This window comes from Typopeltis vanoorti, chromosome 16 (assembly GCF_054136105.1).
Source record: "Typopeltis vanoorti isolate ZY-2024b chromosome 16, IOZ_Tvanoo_1.0, whole genome shotgun sequence".
Lineage (NCBI taxonomy): Eukaryota > Metazoa > Arthropoda > Arachnida > Uropygi > Thelyphonidae > Typopeltis > Typopeltis vanoorti.
This window is the reverse complement of record NC_143564.1, coordinates 99,853,326-99,865,816: the sequence shown is the minus strand read 5'-3', so window position 1 is coordinate 99,865,816 and position 12,491 is coordinate 99,853,326. Positions and strand designations below refer to the sequence as shown.

General features: G+C 34.7%; 1 protein-coding gene across 1 annotated transcript in view; it reads right to left on the bottom strand.

Annotated features, from left to right (window-relative positions):
• The window catches only part of LOC150098216 (uncharacterized), a 151,826-nt gene that overhangs the window by 40,579 nt on the left and 98,756 nt on the right, over positions 1-12,491 (bottom strand). Inside the window, exon 3 of the mRNA XM_090406282.1 lies at positions 10,746-10,902. Within this exon, the coding sequence (XP_090262408.1) occupies positions 10,746-10,902 (157 nt within the window). The remainder of the gene's footprint in view (positions 1-10,745; positions 10,903-12,491) is intronic.

The following is a 12,491-nucleotide window of genomic DNA, read 5'->3' as shown; positions in this document are numbered from 1 at the left end:
GTATATAAATAAAACGTGCTAAAAATCTAACGTTTATTACGATAGCGTAATTAAATAAAGAAATAACTAGCTTGTTTGGACATTTTCACAAACGTAACCAGATAAATTGTGGTACTGGGAGAAAAAAATTTGTAAATTCTAAAAATCCCGTTAAATTCCTCAAAATAAAGCACTGTGAAGTAGTGATTATTATTTTTCTTTTCATCCACGGAGACATTAAAACTCTGAATATCAGAAGAACAGAGTAGAGTATTATTAAGTCGAGTAGGAAAACCTTTCAACATTTCGCTGCGAAAAAAAGAAAAAAAAAATCCTTGATTGCTGCTTTTCTATCTATTTTCCGGAAGCAAAAACTAGGATAAGGTAGAATGAAAGACTCCACAAAATGTGGCCCAGTTCTCTCCGGGTTTCGTAGATGAGATTGACTAGCCCTGTCTGGCAAAACACTGTCGGCAGGAGACCAGGATTAGGTGATCTAATCCTGCGGGTTCCTGAGAGACGCTGTCCTATCTTTCCTGCGGAAAAAAAAAAAAAAAAGTAGCAGCATCTAATTTCTTTCTCTTATTACGGTAGCGTACGGAACCAAACACTGCCATTTTCCCGCTAACAAAGGTTAAAGACCTCGATATTTTATGATCGTTTTAAAAAAAGGTTACGAAATTATGAAAAGGCATTTCTGTGTTGATTTCTGTCAATTTATTATGCGATTTTCAGTTAATAAATTCAACACGCAAAAAAAAATCTTCTTCATAAAATCCTTTTATGTAGAAGACATGTTATTGATAATAATTTAAATTACTAATATTACTTTATCCCTATTTACTTTCAGAAAATGTTGTCGATTTAGTTTTCAGAAACACCAAAATTGAATGCCTGTTAATCTTCACTGTTTTTTTTTTCTTTCATTTATTTATTTATTTTTCTCTTCTTAAGAATGCATACAGACTTTGCACTGACTGGTTACGATCTATGCATCAATGGAAAACCATGCTTTATTTTCGGGTATACATGAATATTTATGATCACGTTTTACAGCTTTCTCTAGGAAAGTATAAACAATTTCTTGGAAACAGCCAAAACACTGCAGTTGGTTCACTGAAAATACTCTCTCAGAATTTAAACAGGCTCGGTTTTTAGCAACTGTTAGTAGAGCAATTAATTATTATTACGTAACACCTCAAGGGAGTCCAAAGACTCATCGAGGGAGGAAACCTACTCTACAACTTTTCACTAACTACAGCTAACCGCAACTACACCAACGCCATCTACCGCCTACCACCACCACTAGTATTTCCACAGACAAGCAAAAAAAAAATCCATATCCAACGCGAGATTCGAACCCGCAGCAATTTGGCTGGAGAGCGGATATGCTAACCACTCGGTCAACCAGGCCGGCAGAGGTTTTTCTATTAATCTAACTGATCTGATGAAAGCAACGTTAGTCAAAGGATTTTACTATGTCCAGAATACTACGATTTTGAAGGAATACATCCAGCACACGATACCCTCCAGCATTACTCCTCGGTCAACTGTCTGGACTCCGTGGAGTAAATATGCAAGCGCCAGACTTTCAAGGGAAGATTCCGGAAACTCTGGCCTACCATCATTATGGAACTGCATGAATCAACTTACTGCAATGAATGCAGCTCACAGGCTGTTGTTGTTAATCTTTGTTATGGAAAGTTTACAAAAAAGCGGAACTACCAATGCCCTAATGTACATGGTGTATGTCAAATGCCGGTAGCTGCTGTCCAAGAATTATTTTTTACTGCTGAAATATCTGCTGTCTTATCATGACCAATCCAGAGTAAGTAAATCATGGATACCATATTCATTAAAACGACGAATGAACACAAGGTAAAGCTCATTTTATTAGAGGAGGCGGAGAAGGAGACGAGAGTTCTTAATGGATGAACAATTCGCTGATTCTCCCATTTTGGGAATAAGCTTTAAATAAGCCGAAATAATCGCAAACAAACTGCAGATGATATCTAAAGACCCATCATCGTTAGTAAGAAAGAGCCGAAACCTTATACACAGTGAGCGCATCTTTATTAAATGTGGTAAGACACGCGATAGGCTTTAGAACGGGGTGTCCTAAAGTATCTCATTTGTTTAAAACGAGTCCAATTTCAACAAATAACGACTGCATTACGAGCGTGGGAAAATGCCAAATTAAAGTTCGCTATCTTCGCGTAAAGCCATCTGTAAATGGCAACACGGTTCCAAATCCCTCCATTTAAACTAGAGAGAGACGTTCCTAACTCTAAATGTTTAATAACAGTAAATGTCCATCTCCAATGGGATAAGAGAACAATGAAAGGGTTGTGGTCACGGCAGACGGAAGTAACTGCTTTCCACAACTGCTCTCCGGGGCCTAATTCAGTGATCGTGACCCTATACCTCACCTGTTCATTGCCACGTGAAAGGAATCCACGTACATATAAATACGATGTATCCCCTTCCTCGATGCGCTCTGAGCACGTAAGTGGACTTGGCGTGGTCGCTGTTATGAAACAGCACTCACAAGTTTGGCACGATTATCTCTTATACGCAATGACATCTCCTTAATACTGGGCACGAATGAAACGCACTTCGGGTCCTTTATCAAAACATCTGCGTTAATGGAATGTCCAGAATGAAACACGCAGAAATGTAGAGTAAGCTAGAAGCGCATTCTCGATAATACACGTCAAAATAAATTTAATGCAATGTAGTGCTTTTACATAAAAGGCAGATACTGGATATGCTAAAGAAAGTTAAAAAGAAATATATATAAAAAAGAAAGAAACCAATAATCACAAGTTATTGAGCAAGTAATCAAATTACACACAACTCAGCTTGAAGGCGAAACCAGTATTGTATTAACTGCTTCCAACAGTACATGCAAGCAAAGTAATTTTAGATCGTAGGTCTTTTTTAAAGTCAATTAAACATTTTTAATTTTAATATAAATATTACGTTATTAAGTATACAAAGATGCTCTCTTACTGTATTCTATTTCTCAATATTTATTTATCACTTCACTGGAGTCCGCGCGGTTAGCCTAGTGGCTTTGCGCTTCGCAACCATATGCCTGGAGAAGGAATGTCCTGGGTTCGATTCCCGTCAACGACGTGAGGAGCTTAAGGATCTTCCTTAGCCGGTCTTGGGCGTGGACAGCAGGTTTTTTTCCGCCAGTTTATCTGATGTTTTTCATCCCGCAAACCGGTCTGAGGATACACGGATTACAGTCAGAAATATTGACCCAGCCATAAGTCTGATTTGTTAGCCTGTTCCGGAGGCCGGATAAAATTTGGGGAGACTAGATGGTACCGTAAAAAGGGGGAACGCAGTATCATCACACGGAATTTATTTATTTACTTCACTGGAATTTTTTTTTTTTTTTCAGTAACTTTCAAAGTTGCTAATATATCAACATTTTAATGAACATTTTGCATAGATATTTGCAACATAATATCCTGTATCAACAGCATTCATTGAAAATATTCAATGAATATAATGATGTGTAGTGGCTAATCATAGCCAACGTTTTCTTTTTTTTTTTTTATTTGTTAAGTTGTTTTGCTATTGTACAAGTAAATCGTTGATAAATGCTGCATTTTGACACTATTCTGTCACATTTTGTTAGACCAGGAATGAATTTCGGCTAGTTTTCTCCAAAATAATGGGGCGAGAGCGGAAACAGTAGATGTCGTATAATATATATTAACCAGGCAATCGTCCACAGATAACTAAACCCACTGTCTTACAAATTGCAAGTGTATATTTCGTTTCTCCAAATCTTGTTACTTTTGATTAAATAATTATACTATTACTTTAAGTATTATTGGGACCCTTAAACATCATTTTATGGTTCAGAAACCAGAGTCACATTTATAAAAAAGTTAGGACGCCTTTCGTACAGATATAAAAATAAGTGAATGCAGGTGTGCGCAGCAAAAATATACAGAAAACACGTAGCAGAGTCACGAATTATGTTGAGACGAACTATGTCGTTGGGATGCATATTTTTAATGGTTTTTAGTTTTATTTTTTGCAATTTAATGCAAAAACGCTAGGGGGATTTGTAAAAAAATGCAATTCTGTGCTCTGCTGTATTGTTTGAGTAAGCAAAATCGGGCGCCCGAAGTCATTTTTATAGCACTCCACGGAACTAACGATTCGCAAATCAGAAAACCTCTGTATTACATCGCATACATATCTCTGGACATGTGCATGTGTGATTTAGAAGTTTCAAGCAGTCACTTTTCTGCCCGCTGGCGAAACAAGAGTTGGAAAATTGTAAGCATTCTTTTCACGTGTTTACCATCCTTATCTCTCCATTAGTTTTTATTTTATTTTTTTTTTTTATATATAGAAAATTCTGCCAAGAGCCTGCTAAATTGATATTGCTATTTCACTTATGTAGTGGTCGACCTTATCACTATGGTAATGACTAATATTTCATATTCAACGCCTAAAATGTCATATCTCCAAATCGCTCTATTTTTTTTTTTTAATTGTGTGAAAATTTAATCATATTGTCAGCGTGCTACAGAAGCATTTCTGTAATAAACGAAAAATGCTGATTTAAAAAACAGCATCCGATTGCAAACGAAAGAATAAAATCTACCTTTTTTCCTTTTCTTTTTGCGACACCCGTTGAACAACAGATACATTTTCTATTTCTAAACGTATTAAGCAATTCGATACTAAAATGACTTTTTTTGTATTCAATATCACCAGCAAAATACTAGCTATATTCATTAAGAAATAAAGAACGATATTTGATAATCGTACACTAACATGATCATTTCACATTGATCATGTTAGTGTACGAATATGGCCCGTTATGTAGCGATTAAGTGTTCTATTTAATGTAAGATGCTAAGTTATTATTATTTACTTATTACTATAATAATTACCACTAAATTATTATTATCGGTATTGCTTTTGTTTGATTTTATTTTGGCACATGTTATACTTATCGGGCTAATCTATAAGTCAGTGAATAAAATTCACTACATTGATTCAAAGAAAAGTAGAGATTTGTTGCAATTAAAATGTAATAAACATTAACTAATCCATTGCAAATGTAATAAAGTTTAATTATTTTATTAATTAATAATTTAAAATAATCTGTAGTTATTTTAATCCATGTATGTCGATACCTGACTTCATCTCTAAACTCGGTGCCTCGTAGTTTTTTAAACATCAACAAACATCGCACGTGAATTTGATTCAATATTTCATAAACAGACAAGTAACTTCCTTAGTAACTAAAACATATACCAAGGACAATTGTGTTTCGTAACTAGCTCTTCTGGTGGGTTTACTATCTATAAAGATTTCTGATTAGATTTCTTTACGGTCCATAAGATATGAAAAAATAAATAAAGTCTATCCTTTTTTATCTTTTGTTTGTTTCTTATGGCTTTCCTTAGATATTGCAGGATCATTTTGGATAGACGTGTTTAATATAAGCAAGAATCAAGAGATTTTGATGTAGCAGAGTACCGCACATTACTCAAAAATGTCTAATATGAAAACCAGAGATGAATGTTTTATGTTCTGATGGGCATCTATGTTGTGCTTAAAGCACATGAATCTGTGTCAGCTAAAGGTTTGGTGTAGCTGAAGTTTCGGATATGAAGTCATCACTACTAAAACAAAGGCCTGAATGCTCGTTTCGTATTTTCTTTTGCTTATCTTTTCGAAGAGCAATTTTACGTTTCTTACATCAGTGGCGGTGGTCATGCATCATTCAAAATGCATGAAAACAACGAAATGTTCACTACCCACTGTGCCACTCACATAAGCATTCTTCATTTCGTGGTTACTACGATCTTCATAACTGTATCTCGTGTACAAACCTGATGCTATTCTTTGTACTCTACGCATTAAGACAGACAAGAACTACGCCCTACATACACCGAGCTGATGTACTTAAAGGAAAGCTATTACCCTGATATGATTCAACTGGAAAGAATTAAAATATGTATAGCACTTTTACTTTCAAGCCTCGCAATAATAATGATAATAATGTAAAAACAATGAATTACGAACATAATATGAAACAAACAAAATACAGAAGTAAATTTTTACGGAAATCTGTCTTTAGTTGTTCAAACAGGCAAACATAACTGCATTAGCACGAACTAAACAAGTAAATAAGTGTTAATATTGTAGATCCATTAGATTCCAGCGAGTTTAAAATGGTTTGCTGATACTTAAAAAAAAAGTAATAAATAAGGAACAGAAACAAATTAAAATTCTAGCCTTTAAGTTTATTCATTTCCTTTATCTTCTTAAAGTGTTTCCTTTTCGATGATCCCCCCCCCCCCCCCTTCCCAAATCCTCTCCACAGCTTTCGCCCTTGCAGACGTAATCGCTCCGAGCACTCACATGGATGAACATCCATACAACAGCAATAGTGGTAAGCAGTGTGGTTATTAGGAAAGTCGAATGTGGATGGTCGTAGCTGCACTAGCGAGAGCATATACGGAGGATTGAGATAATATGATAAGAGGCGCGCGAGAGAGTTCATAACTGCCTTTGATGGATCACTGGCGCCCCTATGGCAAAAGAAATAATTAATAATACTGAGTGGTCATCAATGTCATAACGGGATTCATGATTTCAGTTGTTGACTCTAGGACCAACCGTGAATGTCGAGACATAAGCAATATATCAAAACTATTTACTTTACTTAGGAATTAACTGTGCAATGTTATTTTCTCTATGGCTAATAAATCTTTTCTCATATCTCTCTTACCTAGCGTAATACAGATTGTGGATACTGCGAATAATAATCAAACATATCATTTCGAAAACGTTTTCTTATTACATTGAGACAAATATTTATATTATAAACATTATACATCTCACTCTTCTAACTTAACTGTTGAGTCATCACTTATCCGCAGAGGCAGCCAAGACTATAACATTGTATCACCACGTGCAACTGCGAATTTTCATGCTAGTTTTCCTAGAAGTAAAGTTCAAGTTTTTTCTTGATACGGCTTGTTTTTATTAAAAGGCACTATAATGGAATCAGCCATACATAATTTAAAACACAAAGTATCATAAAAAATAAATAATAGGAACAAGGCTCGTAGATTTAATTAGATGAATTTTGGCGTTTCTTTTATTTAGTTGACAGCATCGTCGGGAAGAACAGTAGAGAACATACGAAAAGATCTGAATACCAACCGTTTATTATTTCAATGAAAACGACTGATAACATAAGAGCTAATCGACGCATGTCAAGATAGACTTTCACGGTCTGCGTATTGTTGCGTCGTCTGTAGGTAGTTATTGGCATAACAGATTCTGTATTACACAACGAATAAGAGATTTCCAGAATTCACGAAGTATAATGCGTTGGTTTCTATTCGACGTGCGGTTTGAACGCATCACTTCAGAAAACTCCTTAAACATTGAGCAAAAAAGAAAAAAAGAAAAGAAAAAATGTTGTCTTCAAATATGGCCTGGAAGCAGAAGAAAGCCAATCCATACCATGATATTCGTAGAAGGCGTGTGCAGCAAGACCATTGTTTTCTTTTATGTTCCATGTCGCCTACTTACGGGCTCTTTCTGATGGAATTCGAAACTTCTTCCTGCCTGACCGGTGGAAAACTTGCCACAAGAACATGAGAATCCTATATAATGCCGAGTACTTTACAAATGGAATGTTTTCTTTAAGCGAAAGTTTTGTGGGCTTGTTTAAAGGGAGTTCGGATGTTAATTGTTCTTACAAAAAAAAAAAAAAAAAGGATTTGCCGTCTGTTTTGATGTTCCACCTATGTAAAGTAGAGAAATGGTGTCCTTGTAAATACCGAAGATGCACGCGCCGATTTATCGGAGAATGACAGTTTGTTTAAGTAACCTTCTTGAACAGTCATTCAGAAGAAACTGGTAGAATAAAAGCTAAGTTCTTTCATTTTTCCTCCCATTGTTCTTAATAATCCTTAAAGCCTGGTTCTCTACGGTTGTGATGATATCTAACTCTTGCTAAGGACGGTGAAATCAGATGGAATGTACGAGATTATATATCTTCTGGCATACGAATGTACGAGTATAGATACTGCCTAGCGTGAGCTGGTTTTCGGTGGACATCTAATTCTATGTCTCCATTATTATTATTATTTGTTAAATTTGTTATCTCCAGCATAAACTTAATCTTAGGTGATTATTTGGGACGCACACAAAGTTTTCTAGGTTCGTAAGAGTGTGATTCATTCCAAACGATAAAAACATCGTCTACATATCGCCAGCAGACAGATTTGCCAGTCACGGCCAAGTATCTCGTCCTCATATAAATGAAAAACCATTCCATCACCTTCTTATGAGAATAGTTAACTCAAATTCACCTGGTTTTAGGGTAGACAGTGTACCAAGAATTCATTTTCAATTTTTTTTTCCTAAATACAGTTGATATCGTCGCGGAAAGAAGTCCTCAACTGTATTTTTCTGTAACTTGAAAACGCCCATTTCTCAAAACTAACCAATTTAACAAAAAGTGCCAGACAGCTATGCTTAAGCTTAATATTCTGCTGAGATTCAAAATCAGCTGAGCATGCGTGTGTCTGTTATTTATTATTTTCCAATGATTATTTATACATTTTTATAATACACGAGACAAAAAAAAAGTCATTTATAAACCTTCATAATCAGTATGTCGACTGATAAAATGACTTGAAAGGATACTGAATGAGATGGAACACTAATAACTTTAAATTTATCTACCAAAGTTATTTGTGACAAAAGCTTGGTGTTCATGAGTATCGATTATGGAGATATCGGCTAGTTGAAAAGTACACTTATCTAGCTTCATGTAAATAAAATTTCAGAGATCTGAATTTTTACTGTTAAAAAAAAAAAAAAAAAAAAAAAAAAAAGATTGCTGAATGTAGAATGAATTGAAACAGTAATTAAATACGCATTACTTCATTTTCCGATTACAGTAACTGAGAATTCGGGTGAAGGTAGTCAACTAAAAATAGTACTTCAAACTGGCTGCTTTGTTATTTCCGGCAAGAAATATCAGCACTTCACTTTCTGTGTATCGTAACTGTTTCAGTGAACAGATAATGATCGTGTATTTACATTTGCCTTTAAGCTGTTTTGACAAGTATTAACTTATGTGATAGTTATCAATAGCATTGAGTGATATGCAAACATATCCGATTTGCCACTTTTGGGAAAATTTGTTTACTTGCATGTAAAATATCAGGGTAAAATATATCTTTAAATTTCGGATGTATTTTTTTTTTTATTATTATCGACTTGTTCTTAGGAGGGTATTATCTACTGCATTTACCTCACCATTCCTGCTGAAGTGTTAAGAATAAGAATAAGATGAACCTTATTCAATGGCCTGTCATCACAGACAAGTATGTCAGCTTCATATAAATAATAATAATAAAAAAAAAAACATTTCATCATCTTCGTATGAGAACAGTTACTCAACTTCACCTGAAGAATTCTTAAAAGGATTCTAGACAGAATTCAAACATTGTCAGTATTAGTAAAGTAACTGCACAATTCAAGCTCCAGGGAAGATGGAAATTATTTTTTAGAATTTGAAAAATTCAAGAAGAAATTCAAAGATTATTTAAGCGACATGTTATCTAACTTTAATGTACAAAGCAGTATTATACTAGAAGAAAATGATTTTTCAAGTTAAAAAAAAAATATATGATTAATTAAAAGCTATGGGCATACTTACTAATCAGGAAGTGTAAGATTATACATATAAGAACAATCCTGTCTATGCTCATGGTTTAAAATATCATGAAAAATAGGGCATTTGCTATTTATCAATGATAGCTTGGGAATGGCCCAAATGTTGACTCTGCCTTTTGAAATGAAAAAAAAAAAAAAAAAAGATATTTTCGGGTTCTGGATTCTGAAGAATTACAATACCTCTCAAATGCTATTTGGAGAAGTTCTTTTGAACTGTACTGAGCAAACAGTTGAATCAATAACTGCGTAAAGCAATGCAATTTCACATTCTCTGTTTTTTTTTTATGATGACTGCGAGGATATTTGGAGAAGGAACTAGGAAATGAATATCCTCTAGATTTCAAATAACCCCAATTCTTTCCATTTATTATTTATTTAGTGATCCAATTCCACCAGGCGCACTTAATAACCTCTTCGGAAATTTAATTTTCTTCCTGATTCCATAAAAGCAGCAGATAATGTTCTAGCAGACCACGGAAAAATAATGTTCTAGTGGCAACCAATCGGGGAGAAGTAAAATAACTTATCAGTCCCTACGTATATTTCCAACAGCTACTTGCTTGTATTAGAAATACTGTAAGCAGAGGACAAAAATAAACAATATTCCAGGGAGAGAGAGAGATGGATAAATACAAGGAAAACTGAAATGCGCCTATGTCCTACTATATTGGCTAAATGCCCACTATGTTCTTATAGACGGGCGAAATTAATGAGCACATGACAACCTTAACTACCAATAAAACCTTATTACTTTTTTTTCCTGGTCTGATTCAGAATAACAGAAGAATAAATAAATAATAAAAAAAAATTGTACTGATATAAATCTCATTGAAAATTTTCTATTACCAAAATAATTTTCTACCCTTAGATTAACGATTAGTTATTCTTATATTTTAAAGAAATAAAATCTAGAGAATCTCATGTAAACACAGATAATGTAGTATTATTGTATGATTCATGATTATCACACACAAATAAATAAAAGAGCTATTAGGAAAAATTATAAGAAAACTGACCCTTGCTTCTCCAGGGGTATCGTAAGGTCCACCTTTTCGCCGACAACACTGAGAGCTGAGCAACCGAAATTCAGAGTTAAATTTTGACGGGCACGTTTTGGAGAATTTGCTGCGTTCAGATTAAGATTAAGGTTAAGCTGCGGTCTTGCAGGCGGACCTGTGGAACAAAAATGGAACTTTTAGAACTTGCTACAATAATATATTGCACGTATAACATGACTTGAAAAAAGAAAAAAGAAATAAGCATTAAAAAACCTTTACTGATATATCAGTAATGATTATGGTTAAAATTAAAACTTCGATGCATTCTAAACGGTAATAAATAATCTTCAATACAAGCTCGTATTGATCCTATGTATGCATTAATAATGAATTGGAAGCAGCCATTAGTACCTGAGTTTTCAATTCCTCTACTTATATGAATCTTTCATAGACCATTCATTCCCTTGTAGCTCCCTAGAAGAAATATGATGTAAAATCTGAGCAACTTGGGGGGGGGGGGGGTCCAAATCCATGAAAGATTAATCAACATTTTAACTTTGTCCAGCAGATCTATAGTATGGCTAGCAGTGGGCTAAGCTGAGCCATCCTGTCGATGGTATGTTTTTAATTTCATATTTCTTGAGTTGTGTAATGAATGGGAGAAATAAAATTTATAAGCAAAACATGTCAAATATTACTCAAGTAAAGCACGATCTGCTGTATGTACGCTTCTGGTTTTCATGTGTTTTGTTGCAGCGTTCTGTACTGAAAATACATTCAAGCAAAAGGGAAGGAGCTTGCACTGTTCTAACAAGATGAACATAACTTTTACATACGTTTAAAGAATATTACGCAGTTAAAAGAGCAGTCGATATTCTGATACTTCATTTAATAAATATGATGTTTCTGATTACCCAACATATATCTTTGTAATTGTTGTTTTCAAGCTTCGAGTTAAACAACGATTAATTGCAGACATAAACTCTTTTCCTTTAATAATCTTTAAATGAAATGAAAGTCCATTTATAGCTACAAACAGAAATCTTCGGCATTTTCTTTTGCACTTTAAATGACTTCAATCATTTACTTAAATAATGTTAACCAAACACACACCATTAGGAATGAGAAAGTGTGTGCTAAATTTAGATAACCTCACATGTTGAGTTGCCGACAGCAGCGTTTTATTTCTCAACAGAACGCCACAGAAATAAGATGACGTCAGAAAGCTAACTATGAAGGCAATCGCAGTATAACGAGAGAAGACTTTTCCCTTTGGGGGTGGGGAAGAATCAAAGACAAATTTAGCTACAATAATGAGGTAAATGATTGCCGCACACATAGCTGAATTATAATATTCAGTGAAGAAGTCCCGCTCTACTTAGGTCGTCACTTAGTAAAGACGAGTCGACATGAAGTCGTAGTAATCAATGCTGCAATGACAAAATCAATGACGAACCACTGCGCCTCTCACCGTGTGATATGTCGCACTTGTTTGGCTTGCAGAGAGTAAGATTTTTGGTCAACAGAGAAAATAGAAATCTTGAGATCGATTTCCATGTATTCACTTTTCTTACAAGTTTTCATGCTGCAAAAGCAGGAAACGGTGTAGAAATGAATATTCCGTGTGATGACAAGTGAAAGACAGGCATCTAAAGTGGCGGCTCGGAAGTCATTTTCAGCACGCAAATAAGCTCCTTTTTCGTCCTTCCTTCTGTTCAAATATGTACGTGCTCAGTAATGTAAAATCGTTACTCTGGAAATACC